A 17,834-nucleotide genomic window follows, 5' to 3' on the forward strand; every position below is an offset into this window, starting at 1 on the left:
CTGAGTTCTGTGTTTCTTAAAATCTGTGAGTTAGCAGCCATACTTCCAGTTTCAGTTGAACACCAAGGGGTTCATGTGCATTCATCCCCGAGGACCTTGGCTCCTGTAATCCTTAATATACTTACTTGCCGTGTCTTTTCAGTGTAACCCAACTCCCATCTCTGCTCCCCCCACGATGGGAAACTCAGCCCTGACACCCCGTGTGGTTGCTCCTCACTCCCTCCCTTTGCCCAGTTGCCCTGCCTTACCAGTTGGCTTCGGGACTGAATTGTTTGGGGGGATTTTTGACGTAGGATATGATGATAGTTGCTGGCGATTCTTAATACAGAAGAAAGGAGAGTTGTTATGTACTTGTTAGAAATTTTGTAGCCCTTGTCGGTCATTGAGCCTTGAAAACAGGGAGATGAGGTAGGTGGGATTCCCACCAGTTGATCTCCATTAACTTTTTGGTTTGTTTTTGGAGACATAGGGTCTTGTCTCATATCAAAATAAGATGACGAGAGGTTGTTCATTTCTGGAGTTCAGTGGCACAGTCATGGCTCTAAGCAGCCTCAACCTTCTGGGCTCAAGCCATCCTTCTGCCTCACCCTCTCCAATAGCTAGACCTACAGGCGCATGCATCCACACTGAGCAATTTTTTTATTTTTACTTTTAGTTGTCTTTTTGTTTTTGTTTTTGTTTTTGTTTTGTTTTGTTTTGGTAGAGAAAGGGGTCTTGCTGTGTTTCCCAGGCTGGTCTTGAAGTCCTAGGCTCATGCAATTCTCCTGCCATCTCAGCCTCCCAAAGTGCTGGGATGACAGGCATGAGCCACCATGCCCAGACATCTCTGTTACTTTTTACATAGATTTTGGCTGAAAGATTCTCCTGATCCTGGATGTTGAGAATGAAGATGGAAGGGAAGCTGTGAGGACTAAATATGACAGACTCTTGTGCTGGACTGGCCACTAGGCTGTGAGACTGGTAGAGTGTGGTGTGACGATCAGGAGTGGAGAATGAGTGGGCTGTTTACTCAGAAGGATGTGTTTGCCCTAAAGGAGTCTTTGAAGGCTCCACAGCGCCATCAGCAGCAAGGTGATTCAGGTGGATCTAGCCGGGCTTGGTTGTGCCACCTGTAGCCCATCTACATGGAGAATCCTTGACACCTGGAGTTTGAGGCTGCTGTGAGACATGACTGTGCCTCAGCACTGCCGCCTCGGCAATATAGTGGCACTGTCTCAAAAAAAAACAAAAACAAAAAAACAAAAAAAACAACAGTGATATGGGACTCTTTGTTTGTGACTTTGGTCTTGCATGGCTTCAAAAAATTTTTTTTAGATGACATAATTGTACATATTTATGGGTCACATGATTTTGTGATACATATAAGTGATCAGATCAGGGTAATCAGCGTATCCCTCATCTCAAACATTCATAATTTGTTGGTGTTGGGAACATTCCACATCCTTCTTCTAGATATTGCTAACTGTAGACATCCTACAGTGGTATAGAACACCAGAACTTACTCCTTCTATCTAACCATAGTTTGGTATCCTTTACTAAATATGCATGGCTTTTAAACGTAATTGGAGCCAGGTGTGTTTTTTGAGACAGTCTTACTCTGTCGCCCAAGCTGGAGTGCAGTAGTGCGATCTTGGCTCACTGCAACCTCCGCCTCCTAAGTTCAAGTGATTATCCTGCCTCAGCCTCCCAAGTAGCTGGGATTACAGGTGCCCACCACTATGCCCAGCTAATTTTTGTATTTTTGGTAGAGACGGGGTTTCACTATGTTAGTCAGGCTGGTCCCGAACTCCAGACCTCAGGCGATCCGACCGCCTTGGCCTTCCAAAGCACTGGGATTACAGGTGTGAGCCGCCGCGCCTGGCCAAAGCCAGGTTTTTAAAAGAGTAACTATGACTTAACTAGTCTGGCTACTTTTGGGAAAGGAATTTTGATGTCTAGAATTGCTCTCGGCATTTTGCTTAGTAAATCGTGAATTAATAGTTTCTGCCTCCACCAATCCACCAATCCCATTTCATTAGGATGTCTAAAGATTGCTCTGTTGATTATGGAATTTAGTTATGCAAGTCTTTACTATGGAACAATTGTGACTGTTGTATTTAGTTCCCAAAGGTAGAGAAGGAGAGAAACCCATCAGGGAATGTCTCAGTGATTCTGTATAGAGAGGAGTATGTGTATTTGTGCTACGTGTACTTGTGTGTGCACTATCTTATAACATGTTTTCTGAGGTTCTGGGAAACTCAGAGTCTCTTAGTTGCAGAGGCATGCTTATTTATTGTTCACATAAATGCCATCTAGAGAAAACGTCACCAAGTTAGTACCTGGCTTTGAAGTTTCAGGATTCCAGATAGAAGAGAATCATCTTTTCATAGATAAAATTTACTACTTTTAGATGTCAAATACAAAAAAGGTTTAAATAATTAAAGCCTAGGAGATGTTTAAAACCAATTTTAAAAAATGCTCTGAACCTTGGAAATGAAATTCATTTATGAGCTAAGCAATAAAAATAGGCTTTGCTATTTGTTTTTCTGTTGGTATACATACAATATTGTACTGTTTTGCTATTTCTCATACTTTTTTTTAGATCTGAGGAATTAAAAATGAGTCATCTTAGCTTTAAAATGCCTTTTTTCCCCCCAAGAGGATAAGTGTGTTTACCTGATCTGACTCTACAAGCTCCAAATGACAGATGATGCTTATTATAGCTTCATGACCCTGAAAATCTGATGGATTTGGTGGCCTTAGATAGCATCTTTTAATAGGTAGTTTCTTGAGCTAATTAAAACCTGTATTTCAGTGTGTACAAAGGTTACATAGTGATCCCTGTTGTTGTGGTACTTTAATACTTTTATTTCCATTTTAATTTAAGAAAAACAGGATGTTAAGGTTTTTTTTGGTTTGTTTTTTGTTTTTTGTTTTTTTTTTACAATCATAAAAGTAGTTCCTGTTCATCTTGGGAATATTGGCAGAAGAAAGGTAAAGAACTAGGCAAAAGAATACATTCAAAATAGCATCTCCACCATCTCCCAGAGATGACTGCTGTTAATTACCTTGTTTGTGAATATCTTATTGAGCATTCGATGTGTGTATATAATACGTATTTTTCCTGAAATGATACTGCAATATACTTTCGTTTTTTGCAGTCTGGTTTTCCTACTTAACACTGTCACAAAAATGCCTGTCATTTCATTTTAATAGCTTATGTTCCATTTGGCGAATGTCTCATAATCTATCTAATTCCTGATGCACACTTAGAGATATTTCACCTTTTTGATATCCAGTGCTGATGACGCATATCCTTAGTTAAATCTTCACGTTGCTGAAGCCCTTTCAGGCAAAGTTGACAGTTGGGAATGCGATTAACCTTCTTACACCTGCATTCTAATTCTGTTCTTTTTTGGTGCTGATTCCAAAGCAAACATAACTTGTCACATCCCCAAGCCTCTAGTGTTCACCATAAAGAGCTCAGTCAGCCCATCACCCTTGGGTGACAAGCGGGCACTGTGAGGAGTAAAGAAGGCAATCTTTAATATGCTCATTATGTATAGGGAAGAAAGTCTGGCTGCAGAAATAATGAAGGAGCCAAATCAAACACCTGGAAGTGATGTTTGTTGCTAAGGATCCAGGTCTTTTTTTTTTTTTTTTGTCTCCAGTCCTCAATTATTACCTTTAATATTCTTGACAATTCTTTGGAATTTGGAAGAGAATAAATTGTGAGGCCAAGGGAAAGACAGCGAGTGGAGTTCTTTAAACCTTGTTTGTAATCTGTTAATGACAGAAATCTTTGAGATGGGGAGAAAAAACCCTATGCCATTAATACTGGGATTAGTATAGATATGTAAATACCCAGCTAGTCATTCTGAGGTTAAAAGCTTTAGAAATCTAAAACAAATTTGTTTTAAGACACTACCAGCTAAGTCTGCAAGGCTCTTTCATTTCCTATTTAATATTGTGACCTAACATTTCTAAAGGAAAGGAGGGTGGGATGAATAGTGTAGCGGGCCCGAAGTATTTGCCCGCAGTGTATTTATCTTTAAATAGCTGCTTTGAAGGGGTCCACATGTCTCTTGCCAGAGGCATAATTAGTATCTTTCACTGGCACACGCGGGGAAGAGGGCTTTGCACTTGCTGCGTGCAGTGATTCGTACCATCGCCGTATTCCCTGTCACCACTCTCGTTGTTCTTAATGAGTTCTGTCGTCTCCTCTTTGTTCTGACTATGATTATTAACAGATTAAAAAGAGCTTAATGTAGCAGAGCACTGGCAGGTTAAATGATTCTCTTATTTACATTTTCCTCTTTACGGGGCACTGCAAACAAGGGGATTCCCAAAGGGGACTCCTGAAGCATGCAAACCTACATACACAGTTCATTCCTATGACCGTGGGCTTCACAGTTGAGCGTCACAGCTCGGCACATTGAAGAGAGCGTTATTATGGGGAGTTCCTTGTAAATATCCTTACTGTCAGCAGTTGTGAAGCAATGCTGTCTTGTTTTGGAACTACCTGCCTTTTGTTTCTTCTGTCTTACAGAATCTTTAGTGATCAGCTGTCATTCAATTGCTAATTAATTCAGCAAACCTTTATTAAACTCTTTTTGTATGCTAGACACCTAGAAAACAGATTAGGCCCAGGAAAGCAGTATCGGTGGTGGGTAAAATTGAGGATATAACAATAAATGCGTGAAAATGCTTGGGTAGAGGTGTGTACCAATAAAAGTGGGAAGGGAGAGGCTCTGGGATGGCTGCAAAGGAATGGTGACATTTGCTGCAGGTCTTGAGTTACAGTGCATTAGGAACCTTTGCAGAAAGAGGATAGTGCTGGGAAGGGGTTCTGTAGAAGCACCTGCCAAGGCATGCATTGATGTTGGAGGGCCTGGAGTTAAAGCAAGAAGGTTAGGATAAGCCTCAGATTCTGCATGCCCTGGGGTAGTTACTGGAGTGCCCCTTTGGTTCTTCAAGTCAGGGGTGACATCATTATACACCTACAAGGTTAGAAAGATGTTACTGGCAGCTCTGCAGAAAATCGATTGAGGCTGCAGGGAGGTCTTCCTAGGAGCATTGGCCGAAGGCTGGCAAGTCTTGGGGCAGATGATTTAAATATTTCTCAGCCTGAGCTTCCTCATCTGCGAAATGGATATTCTAGAGTCTACAGCACACAGTTGCTGCAGAGGTGAACTAAAGCTAATGGGTATGAACTAGCCCAGAATTAATACTTCAGGCAGTCATCCACATATAGTCATCCTTTGATAACTCAGGGGACTGCTTTATGGACCTCCTTTTGATACCAAAATTCATGGATACTCAAGTCCATTGTGTAACAGGGTACATGGTATTTGCATGCATGCACCTCGTCATGTATACTTTAATCTCTGGATTACTTATAATACCTAATACAATGTAAATGCTATGTAAATTTGTTTCACAATATTGTTTAGAGAATAATTACAAGGAAAAAATGGGTCTGTATGTGTTCAGCACAGATGCAACCGTCTCCTTTTTTACCTGAATGTTTTCGATCTACAGTTGGTTGATTCCACGGGTGCAGAAGCCTCTGATACAGAGGTCCAACTGTACATTTATTTTCCACTTTTCCAGTGAATTGAGGCAGAGGTAGTGGAGAGGAAGAGAGTTAGATTTTGGATTCAGGTGGAGCTGTCGAAAAGATCAGCTGAGTAGACCATAGGTAATAGAAGAGACAAGTCCACCTGTGGTGTTTTTTCTAGAGAGCGTTGCTGGCCTCGTTGGCAAGGAACACATATTTTGATGTAGTCCTAGCCTTGAGTACTGAGGACTAGGAATTCTAAGTAGGGCAAACGCAAAAGCCTGGGGTGATTTGGAGGTCACAGAATGAAAGGGGATTAACCTGCCAGAAAGCAATTAAGTAATCCCCCAATTGCAAGAAACACTATGGTGCTAATAATGAGCTTCCTTGAGCAAAATGGGAATACTTTACATTATGTAAACTCTTTGGGGAGGAAAGCACACTGTCTCCAGTGGTACACAACTTTTTTTGAGGGTCTCTGGGAGGTGTTGCATCTTAGTTTTTGAGAACAGCAATAGTGAAAGTGTATGTTTGAGAATGGTGTCATCACTGCCTAGGGTCTTTCAGTGGCCTTACATTCTGCACATGCTTGGTTTTCTCCTAGAGTCAGTTACTTAGCTCAGTTCTGCTGAGCTACCTGTTTATTTGTTGGGATAGTTTTTCAGTTAATAATGAAGAAATCTGAAACCTTGGAATTTTTGAGGTCTGAGGAGGGGAAGGATGGGTCACTTTTATTGGCCCTGTGACCTTGATCAGATGTTATTAATAGGACCGTAGGTCATTTTGCTGTGAGGATTCTCCCTGCTACAGGCCAGCTGGCCTCTGGCCATGCTGTGCCCTCCCTGAAGATAAACCAGGCCCTCTTTTTCCTGCCAGTTAATACTGGCACAGATTCAGTAGTACTTCTCAGAGTCATATCTAGCCTTCCCCTTACTTTCTAGAGAGTCCTTGAGTCTTTCTGAAATCCACTTAGAGAACGTGGAAATAAGACTTTAAGTATGGCAGTGCTGTTTTGTTGGCCAAGCACCTTGCTGACTGCAGGGGTTTCATTGATAGCACTAAAGTCCCTGGTATCTGTGTCCCACAGGGAAGTTTAGTATTCGGCTTCTGTATTGGGAACTGAGGAGGGTTTCACATGATTCGCACAAAGACTTTTGTCTGTAGTGGCTGTAAGTTAGAATGCTCATTTTTGTTGGTGGTGGTGGTGGTTGTTTTTGTCTTGTTTTTTGAGATGGAGTCACCCAGGCTGGAGTGCAGTGGCGTGATCTCCGCTCACTGCAACCTCCACCTCCCACGTTCAAGCTATTCTCCTGCCTCAGCCTCCTGAGTAGTTGGGACTACAGGCGTGCCCCACCACAGCCAGCTAATTTTTGTATTTTTCACCATGTTGACCAGACTGGTCTTGAACTCCTGACCTCAGGGGATCCACCCACCTTGGCCTCCCAAAGTGCTAGGATTACAGACGTGAGCCACTCCCACTGCACCCGACCAGAATGTTCACTTTCTTACTGGTTTCTTCTTCTCAACTTGAGATAATACTGTGATGGCTTGGGCCACCATCATGTCTGCTGCTATGTGGTATGATTTGTATATTCAGTGAGATGAAGAGAACCGTGGATAGACCTTGTGGCATTTCACTGGATGTGTATTTGAATGTGTTTTGTATTGCCAGTGCAGCCTCACAACATAGGAAAGGTTGTAAGGGAATGTTAGTTTTCAGTGACATAGATGCTAGATCAGCGTGGGAGTAGGAGATTGGGAGGGAAGGTGGTATGATACCCATTGTATTCTCCTTGTGAAGTCCCACATGTTAATTGCTCATGCAGATAGAATACTACCCTAATGTCAGGAAATTTCTGTATGTGGGATTAGATAGGCACACCTGGGTGCTTAATTGGGGTAGTTCTTGAGTGCTGTAATCCAGGAAGAGGAGGAGGAGGAGGGAGGGTTGCTGAAGGAAAGATTGGCCATGCATCCAGGAGGTCATTGCGTCGTCCCTCCTTGTTCCTTAACAAAGACGGAAGGTTCAGCTTATTCTAATCATTGAGTTCATTTTGCATTTTCACCCCCTATCTCCCAGATCCTGGTCACCAACCAGTCTACTTACTTTCCCATTTGGGAAAGAAGATTTGCTGTCACCTATGGAAAGAATGACAGTATGATTTTATACCTATGAGTAAAACGATATCACCTTACTGTGAGTTGCTCAGCTTGCTTTTGCCTATGTTTGAGGCCATAAAAATGTTTCGACTGATACGGCATATAATACACTATATTATATTTCGACATATAATACACTATGCTCTGTGTACAGTTGAGTAACCTCGAGTCTCATGGCAAGTAAGCCATTTCCAGAGCCTTGGCCTCATCCTGGAGTCATGGATCCCATGTAGAGTCCTTTCAGTGGTTGGTATCCTTTTTTTTTTTTTGGACATACCTATTTAAAAAGAAGTACCTTCGCAAGATGGGCATGATTGGATAGGCACCTCCTTATTCAGGAAGGAATAGGGATTCCCTTTGTGTTTTGCTCATGGTATTGAGGGCTGCTTCCCTGTCTCTGCTACACAAACCCCGCTTCATGCCAGAAAGGACATTAAGTGAATGTTTTACATTCATTTTAATTTTAACCATTACCTTTCCTTTAGGACAATTGATAGTAATTTTGTCTTGATACAATGGAGATAAATTATTTAAAACATGAATGCAAGTCACCTTATAGAAAATAATAGCACATGGAGTATCTGGTAGGCAAATGAATGCCAGTTGGGAAATTCTTCCCTAATAAGTTGTAAAGTCAGACCAGGAATAGGCAGAGATTGCCACTGGACGTGTTATGTTTGTCCCGAAGTCTTTTAGGGAAGTTTGTGTTTACATGTTGTACATGCATGAACATATGAGCTGAATGTAGACGTCTACCCTGTTTGAGTCTCTGGTGCCTTGTATAGTGCTTGGTACATACATACATACATACGTAGATTGCTGAACTAGGGTATTGGGGTGCAACTGCTTTCTTTTGTGACTTCTTTCATCTTCTATCCATTGCCCAAGTCCCTGCCAGCTCACTTTGAAGTTTTGTTTCTTAATTTGATAGTAGGGTTGATAACTTTTCATTCTGTTTATGTATCCTGAAGATAAAACACAAACTCAGTGGGCCAGCCCCATGGTAATTGGGTCAAGCAGTAGAATTTGACTCTCCAGCTAAATGATAGTGCACAGGGAATCCCTTTAGGGTCTTTCCAAAATATAGCCAAGTGATGTTTGGCTGCTTAAGATCAAGAACTGGTCAAGGGCGGGAAGATAATGGGCAGGAGGGCTTGTCTGTGTACATGATTCATAGAGAAGAATCCAATTTTATAGAAACCACAGCCTAAATTAGAGAAAGCAAGCTTTTGGATTAAAATGATCTCTGTTGTGGTTGTAACATACCACAGTTTGATTTTTGTCCAGATGAAAACATTTGGTTTGCACTTCAGTAAATATTGTGGAGACATTGCCAGCTAATTCTGAAAAGTAATGAAATACGGCTTTGGCAAAGAGCAGATGCATTCCGTACTCTGATTGCTCTTATCTGATCCAAGTTCAGATTTTTTTTACATTTGCTAATGCACTTGAATAATCGGGAGAGAAAATCTGCCTGTAATTTTAATAGGAAAGTGTCTATACTGACTATACTTTTATAATGACCACCCATAAAGTCTTACCCTGCTTCTCCTGAAAAAAATCCCACACAATTCCCAAACCTCTCAAACATACACCTTTTGTTGGTTACTTTTCTAAAATGAGAGTTTGTAAAGGAGAGATACGATGTGGTGTTCCATGTGAAAAGTCAGCCTCTCTCACTTGCTAATTAATGTGAATGGGGCTTGTGTTTTCGCCATGCAGAGTCCACCCCGGAGAGGTCGTATGAGGTTGCGGAGCCCTTTCTTTTCTTTTTCTTTTTTCTTTTATTTTTTATTTTTTTTGAGGTGGAGTTAACTCTTGTTGCCCAGGCTGGAGGTCAATGGCGCAATCTCGGCTCACCACAACCTCCGCCTTGCGGGTTCAAGTGATTCTCCTGCCTCAGCCGCCCGAGTAGCTGGGATTACAAGGCGCCTGCCACCACACCCGGCTAATTTTTTGTATTTTTAGTAGCGGGGTTTCACCATGTTAGCCAGGCTGGTCTTGAACTCCTGACCTCAGGTGATCCACCTGCCTCGGCCTCCCAAAATGCTGGGATTAGGGGTGTGAGCCACCATGCCTGGCCGGCGGAGCACTTTCTAAGAAAGCCTCCCTTGTTTTCACCATCCTTACTGGTGTTTCGCAGCAGGTTGTAGATGAGCCTTGCTGTGGAAAGGGGAAGGCCTCTTTTTAGAAAGTATTTTCAAGTTGTGAACCGCCTGTCTTCATCTCTCTCTTCCTGTTGTTTTCAACCTTGTAGCTAGCTCCATTCCCATTTTTGTGAATCCTGGACCCACAATGAGCTTTTCAAAAGATTGCTTCATCTGACATTTAGAGGATAAAAATTTCCCTAATAAAATGTCTAGATATGAAGCTGACCCCTTATGTGCCAAGATCTATTAAGTTACAAGCTATTTTTAATGAAAAATTTAAAAACACACTGTTCTGTTTTTTGGGTTTTTTTTTTTTTTTCTTTCAGACAGTCTTACTCTTGTCACCCTGGCTGGAGTGCAGTGGTGCAGTTTCAGCTCACTGCAACCTCTGCCTCCCGGGTTCAAGTGATTCTCCTGCCTCATCCTCCCTAGTAGCTGGGATTACAGGCATCTGCCACTGTGCCCAGCTAATTTTTGTATTTTTTAGTAGAGATGGCCAGGCTAGTTTCGAACTCCTGGCCAGGCTAGTTTCGAACTCAGGTGATCCGCCTGCCTTGACCTCCCAAAGTGCTGGGATTACAAGCATGAGCCACCCTGCTCGGCCTGTTCTGTTTTCAAATACGTCTGCTAGATATGAAGTTTCTACCAACTCAGCACGATGTAGTTACGTAATTCATCCATTAACCCATTCCCTACTGAGGAATATGCAGTAGTTTTCTCCAGTGACACCCTGGTCTGCTGTGTGTCTTGAGGGGTTTGAAATATCCTTTCCTTCATCCTGTTTGTATCCAGCAGATTCTTCCTCCTCTGCATTTATTTTTAAAAGAGATAATCAAGCTTGTATCTAGGTAAAGAAGAAATAAATGCTTTTTATGTAAAAGTCTTAATTGTAGTTTCTAAGATGCTTTGTGTCTTACACATTTGAGGTTGTTATTGAGCTGTTACTTCATTCAGTCCTTTTCTATCACTATGATCATTTTTACTTTCCCATGAAATATGAGATGATCTTACTGCGTTTGTCTCAATGAGAAAAAAAGAACGCACTTTGGCCTCATTTTTGCCAGTTCTGTGGCTTCTCTGGGTCTGGAATGACAGTTTGACCCTCTGCGATTTTCAAGTGGACATGCCAGCAGGATTCTTAGAGGGATTTATAGCAACCACGTGGTGACAGAGCATTGGCATGTGCAGCATTAGACTCTGTTGGCTTTATTCTTTTGTACCTACTTCAGTTTGTCCATGAGGTTAATGAGATGGACAGGTTTGAGGGTGCCTGGCCAAATTCTGGATGTCTGTTCCTTCTAGGGGAGATGTCGATTGTTCATGAGTGCTCCTGCTGGTGGATGGGGGATGGATTGGCAGTTGCCCTTGGTGGATGATGCCTAGGAGGACAGTCAGGTCATGTGCAGGCTGGCGGGGCTGGCGGGGGGTGGCGGCTGGGGGGGACGACAGTGTTGTCCTTGTGGGTTACCCACCAGTGAGAAGAAGGGGTACAAACTTAACCTCTGAACTAAGGGCACTTTGGTGGTGGTTAACCGACCTCCTCTCCTGGAGTTCATTTTTATTCTGCTTCAATCCCTTTTCTATACTTTCCCTTTTGCAAGTCTTCTTTCTTCCAACATATTACCTCCTGATTCCCTGTTTGATTTACGAATCCTTCATTACCCATTTTTCTTTGTTGATACTTTACCTTTAGATCCAGACCAACGTGCCAATCATCTGAATAGAAGCAGAATCATCTTCTGGGTTGAAAAAAATCTGTTTTTCCTTGTTCCCATATGTAGGAGAAATGGTGTTCTTTCCCACCTCTGACTTAAGGACTAGTTCCGTCAGAGGGACTTAATATTGTTAGAAGGTTTTACTTTGAGAGCAAGTTCCTCAGAATTGCCCTTATTCCTCACTGGTCTTCTATTTCTAATCTTACATTTCTTCTATTTTAGCCCCTCACTTTCTTTCCCAGTACTCAACAGGTCACGTCACCTATTTGTTTTTGTGGAGGAGCCATTAAAACAAATCCATTCGTAATATTGGTTGTTTTCTGCTTTTGTTAAAAAATTATCATCTATGGGCTGGGCATGGTGGCTCACTCCTGTAATCCCAGTGCTATGGGAGATCAGATGAGAAGATCATTTGAGGTCAGGAGTTTGAGACAAGCTTTGGCAATATAGCGAGACCCCATTCCTACAAAAAATGAAAAAATTATCTGGGTTCGGTGGTGTGCACCTGTAGTCCCAGCTGCAGGAGGCTGAGGTGGGAGGATCACTTGCAGCCAGAAGGTCAAGGCTGTAGTGAGTCATGATCACACCACTGCATTCCAGCCTGGGTGACAGAGTGATTCCTTGTCTCAAAAACAATATATTATCCTTTGTGGATACCAACGAAGTCTGGATGCTGAACTGAGCGTCTAGATGTTTTCTCCGTTTTAGTTCTTTGCAACATAAACTCAATCCTCACCCTTTCTCTCAACATCTTGAGTGTGAGGAATGTGATAGTTGCTTCATGCTGCTTCTCTAATGTTTGAGTTTTTAAAAAATCCTGAACAGATCCTGTTAAGTAGAAGTTAATTCCTTATTTCTAATGTGTTTTACATGGGTTTTTACCTGATTCTCTTTGAATCTTAGAATATTTTTATTGGGCCTTATTGCTGTATTTTCTTCTTTTTTTGAGACAGAGTCTTGTTCTCTTGCCCAACCTGGAGTACAGTGGTGTGGTCTCAGCCCACTGCAACCTTTGCCTCCAGGTTCAAGTGATTCTCCTGTCTCAGCCTCCCGAGTAGCTGGGATTACAAATGTGCATCCCCATTTGTATTGTTAGTTTTTGTATTTTTAGTAGAGATGGAGTTTCTCCATATTGGCCACGCTGGTCTCGAACTCCTGACCTCAGGTGATCCACCGCCTCGGCTTCCCAAAGTGCTGGGATTACAGGCATGAGCCACCGCGCCCGGCCTTATTGCTGTATTTTTATATTGCTCCCACATGGCCTCATTTGTGGAGTTTATTGCCTTTGCAACTGAGGGGAGAGAGGAAGGCTGGAAGGGTGATGGCTCTCCTCTTGAAATACATGCCTGTAACTTTTCAGTCCCTCCTGCTCCTCCTGTTACTGTTTCCCTGTAACAAATGGTTGAATTGGCTGCAGAAGTTACTATAAGAAAGATCTACACAAGAGCCTGCTGTTTTTATACCATTCCATCGTTTGGATTTCAGCTGCTAGTCATTGCCTCCAAGATACAATATAGGAAGGCTATGCTTTAAAAGAAATTAAGCATGGCTATTTTTATCTGGAAGGAACTATTTAACCTTTTAAAAGAGGGAAATTTAATGGCAGAGTCTAAAACTTACAAGTTCTTTCCTAATAGTATGACTGACAGCATATGTTAGATCAATAGTAAAATAATTTGAACATTTTTTGAGGGCTGTACTTACTCTTGCTTTTTCATAAATACATGTAAAGGTAGATTTAGGGAGGACGGATCAACAATGTTGTTATGTTTGACTAGGTAGATAACCTGTTTATACACATGAATGGTGATACTGTACTGAAAATCATGCTAATTAGCCTCCTTTTTTCCTAGTCAGTCTTGTACTAACTGTAAAACCATTTGGATTGAGCGTATATTTTGGTCCAGTGGAAATGGGGGTAGATATTTTTTTTCTTTCTCTTTTAACTCCTGACTCTTTATTTTACTCCCTCTTCTATTTGATTTTCCCCAAAGTCTGTGTCAGGTTTAAGAACCTTCTTTCTGTCCAGAATCTACTTCTAAATAGAGACAATTAAGGGGAGGGGAACAAAACATCAAAATGGCTTTTGTGAGACCAAGTTGAAATCTTCTATCTACAGAGGGTCTTTCTGCTGACTTACATCCCTTTGAAGTTGCATATCCAGTCAGTGATGTGGTTCACATAATTTGGGGGGATTTTGAACATTGGTAGGTCATGAAGATGCCTGTAGGAAAAGGAAGGGGTTGAAGGTCCCACGTACTCTTTGCATTTTGGGGAGATGGATGCTTGGTTTGCCATTTCAGCTCCTGATACTGCTCATTTTCCATTTCCTTGTCACTGAGCATATAGTTACAAAGCTGGACAGAAATGGTTTTAACTGTGTGTTTAAACCTTGCGATCTTTGAGATCTCTATTTAGATAGAAGAGTGAATTGATGATTTGTCTCTTTGTTGATGTTACTAGAGTGTTTTTAGCTCATTCCTAGGCAGGCAGGCAAGAGAAGACATGAATTTCCTATTTAGTTCTTTTACTATTATCTGAAGGGGATTTTGTTTGTGTTTTAGAAGCCTCTGGTTCCAAATAATGTACGAATGACTTGATTGTATCTCCTGAATTGCCTTTGTTTGATAAAGAAGAACTATATTGGGCTTTTTTTTTTTTTTTTGGAATATTGAGCCTAAGCGTGGGCATGGGGGCTTCATGCCTGCAATCCCAGCACTTTGGGAGGCCAAGGCAGGAGGATTGCTTGAGTCCAGAAGTTTCAGACCAACCTGGGCAACATAGCAAGACTCCATCTCTACAACAATTATAAAAAATTAACTAGGTGTGGTGGTGCGCCTGTAGCTCCAGCCTACAGGATTGCTTGACCCCAGTAAAGGGTGCGGTGAGCTGTGATTGCACCACTGCACTCAGCTTGGGCAGCAGAGCCAGACCCTGTCTAGAAAAGTAATGATATTGAGCTTGTTTTTTTGTTACTTTAAAATCTGGAATGAGAACCTTTGAGGATGCAAGATTAAGATGACCGGATCTTGGCTCACTGCAAGCTCCGCCTCCCAGGTTTACGCCATTCTCCTGCCTCAGCCTCCCGAGTAGCTGGGACTACAGGTGCCCACCACCTCGCCCGGCTAGTTTTTTGTATTTTTTAGTAGAGACGGGGTTTCACCGTGTTAGCCAGGATGGTCTCGATCTCCTGACCTCATGATCTGCCCGTCTCAGCCTCCCAAAGTGCTGGGATTACAGGTTTGAGCCACCGCGCCCGGTCGATTTTTTTTTTTTTTTTTTTTTTTTTTAAGTCTATTAATTTAGAGTAATCTTCCTCAGCAGTGGGTAGGTGTTTTTATTTTATTATTTTTTTGTTCCATCCTTGGAGGTGTTTTTTTTTTTTTTTTTTTTTTTTCCCCTCAAGAGATATTCAGATGCGATTTTAAAAATCTTGATTTGTTCTGTTTTGCATCTTCTTCCTGCTGGGGGATTTTGCTTGAAATTCGTTCAAAAGGCACAGATGATCTTGGGAGTATTTGAAAAATAAATTTAAAATGGCAGTAGAGATAAGTTGCTTTGTTTTTTCTCCTCAGTTTTGAGGCTTTAGGTTTAGTCTTCATTGTGGTATTCCTTCCGGAAAGGGTGAGGGTCAAGGCCTGTGTTTATTAGCTGTTTTTCTTATTCCACCAGGTTCTCCTGCGCTGCCCAACAACATGGTGTATTTCGGAAGCTCTCAGGATGAGGAGGAAGTCGAGGAGGAAGATGATGAGACGGAAGACGTCAAAACAGCCACCAACAATGCTTCATCTTCATGCCAGTCGACCCCCAGGAAAGGAAAAACCCACAAACATGTTCACAACGGGCATGGTAGGTCCACCGTTGAACTTGGATAACAAAAAATCTAAAGCGCCTGGTGAGAGCTGGAAGAGAGCCTCTGCTGAGAAGAGATGAGATGAAGGCAAAGCTCGTTCTAGGTGCTTCTCCAGGGCCAGATACTTCATGAGCAAAGGGATTATTAATATAGTTTAGTGTAGTCCAGGGTGTTCTAGGTGAGCGCAGATACTCTGATGTTGTAGAGATGATGGTAAATTCTATAAGAACTGCAGATGAACAGGCATCGGAACAGGAAAAGACCATATCTACGTGGGGATGGTCAAGATTTGGTGAAACAATATCTGTGCCCCCCTTTAATGACTAACGTGATTTTGGCAGGTAGCTATGGTGTAGGAAGAAAACTATCATTCCTCCTATGGAATTGCACATCCATTCTGAAGTGGACTGATTTTCCCCTTGCGTGTATAGTGTGGAGGAGGAGGAGGAGAAAAGGCAGGAGCAAAAGCTTGGGTATCACAGTGAGGAAACTCGTCTTATATGAATAAGTTGGCTATAGAAAGCGCCTAGTGGTTTTTCTTTCTTTCTTTCTTTCTTCTTCTTTTTTTTTTTTTTTTTTTTTGGAGACGGAGTTTCACTCTGTCGCCCAGGCTGGCACACAGTGGCACGATCTCAGCTCACTGCAAGCTCCACCTCCCAGGTTCATGCCATTCTCCTGCCTCAGCCTCCCGAGTAGGTGGGACTACAGGCACCCGCCACCACATCCAGCTAATTTTTTGTATTTTTAGTAGAGACGGGTTTCACCGTGTTAGCTAGGATGGTCTCAATCTCCTGATCTCGTGATCCACCCACCTCGGCCTCCCAAAGTGCTGGGATTACAGGCATGAGCCACCGTGCCCAGCCGCCTAGTGGTTTTTCAATAGAGAAGTGACCTAAATGGAGTTGTGCCCCGAAAACATAAAGCTGGCATCGGTGATGAGGACTTCTTAAAGGGAGATAACTTGAAGAAGGGGACATGCACAGTGAGGTTGTAATTGTAGGCAATTCCCTGACCAAAGTAACAAGGGTTACTAAACATTGGTTGTCCAGTAGACATTGGAGGATGTAGAATAGGTATAAAAATGAGTGATTTCAGAGGCAGCACAGTGGTAGCCCTGAACTAATTGGAATTGCACTGAGTGGGGGAATAAGTGTAAGAAAAGAGGAAAGAAGCCGGGCATGGTGGCCAGCACTTTGGGAGGCCGAGGCAGGTGGGTCACGAGGTCAAGAGATCAAGACCATCCTGGCCAACATGGTGAAACCCCGTCTCTACTAAAAACACAAAAAATTAGCTGGGCATGGTGGCACGCACCTCTGTAGTTCCAGCTACTTGAGAGGCTGAGGCAGAAGAACTGCTTGAATCCGGGAGGCAGAGGTTGCAGTGAACTGAGATTGTGCCACTGCACTCCAGCCTGGGCGACAGAGTGAGACTGTCTCAAAAAAAAAAAAAAAAAAAAAAAAAGAGGGAAGCAAAGAGAGGGAGTCAGGAGGTATGGCTGTTTTCTGTTGCCCTTCTATCAGCTACTCCACTAGACTTATTTTACTTAGGACCCACTGAGACCCTGTAAGATAGAGAAGCCTTGCCTACAAATGGCAGAAAATCAGTGCTGTCTGTGAGTGATGGAGGCAAAGGAATGCTGCTCATTTTTCTCCTTGGTGCCTGTGCACTGAACCGTCATTTGCCTTCTGGATTCACTGGGAAGCAGAGGCTCAGGACAAGCACAGCTTAGACATGATTGAAATCTCTGTCTAGCTTTCATTATTGTTGGGCCTTTCCGCTCTGTCCACTTAACAATTGTTCATCTGGCTTGCCTCTTGCTTTTGATTGTGTTTAGGTGACACATATGCATAGTAGAGGGTGCGACGTCTTTTTAAGGACTTGTGGTTTAATTGGGGAGATGGGGTAAATACAAAATGTAACCACATTTTAACCTTGTGGGAAAAGGTTGTTACTTGCAGCTGTAGTCATCAGGGCATCGGGATGGTTGGAAGAGACCTGCATATGTAAATTGGAATCCAGGTATTAGTGTACAGATGTAATTTCTAAGGAGGAAGAATACCGCAAACAGAGTGATGCAGAATAATGCCTGTACTTGGGACTGTTGCCTGTTGTTCTGCTAGTGTGGACGTCTACTCTTTGGTGACCTGGAAAGACCCAGGTGAATTTATCTGACGTCTTGATCAGTTGAGTTAATCCCGTGTATACTAGTACAGTTGCACTGGGGTCCCTAACTCCTTTGTTTTCCAGAGTGTTTGGGCTTGATGTAGAGACATTGGATTCACATGCTGATTTTTCTCATGGATTCAGTTTTTAATGTTAATAATCATCATCTGCATGGATCTTAGTTATGTGCAGGGGCAGTGACTATCTGGCAGCACGTTACATGGAATGTATGAAAGAAGGGGATAGAATGAGGG

At 42.4% G+C, this 17,834-nt stretch overlaps 1 protein-coding gene across 4 annotated transcripts in view; it reads left to right on the plus strand.

Moving 5' to 3' along the window:
• Nucleotides 1-17,834, plus strand: part of JARID2 (jumonji and AT-rich interaction domain containing 2) — a 278,174-nt gene that overhangs the window by 208,539 nt on the left and 51,801 nt on the right. For all 4 annotated transcript variants that reach the window (XM_007973625.3, XM_007973628.3, XM_073005676.1 and 1 more), the window contains one exon: nt 15,237-15,413. In XM_007973625.3, the coding sequence (XP_007971816.2) occupies nt 15,237-15,413 (177 nt within the window). The remainder of the gene's footprint in view (nt 1-15,236; nt 15,414-17,834) is intronic.

This window comes from Chlorocebus sabaeus, chromosome 17, assembly GCF_047675955.1.
Source record: "Chlorocebus sabaeus isolate Y175 chromosome 17, mChlSab1.0.hap1, whole genome shotgun sequence".
NCBI classification, from domain to species: Eukaryota; Metazoa; Chordata; class Mammalia; order Primates; family Cercopithecidae; genus Chlorocebus; species Chlorocebus sabaeus.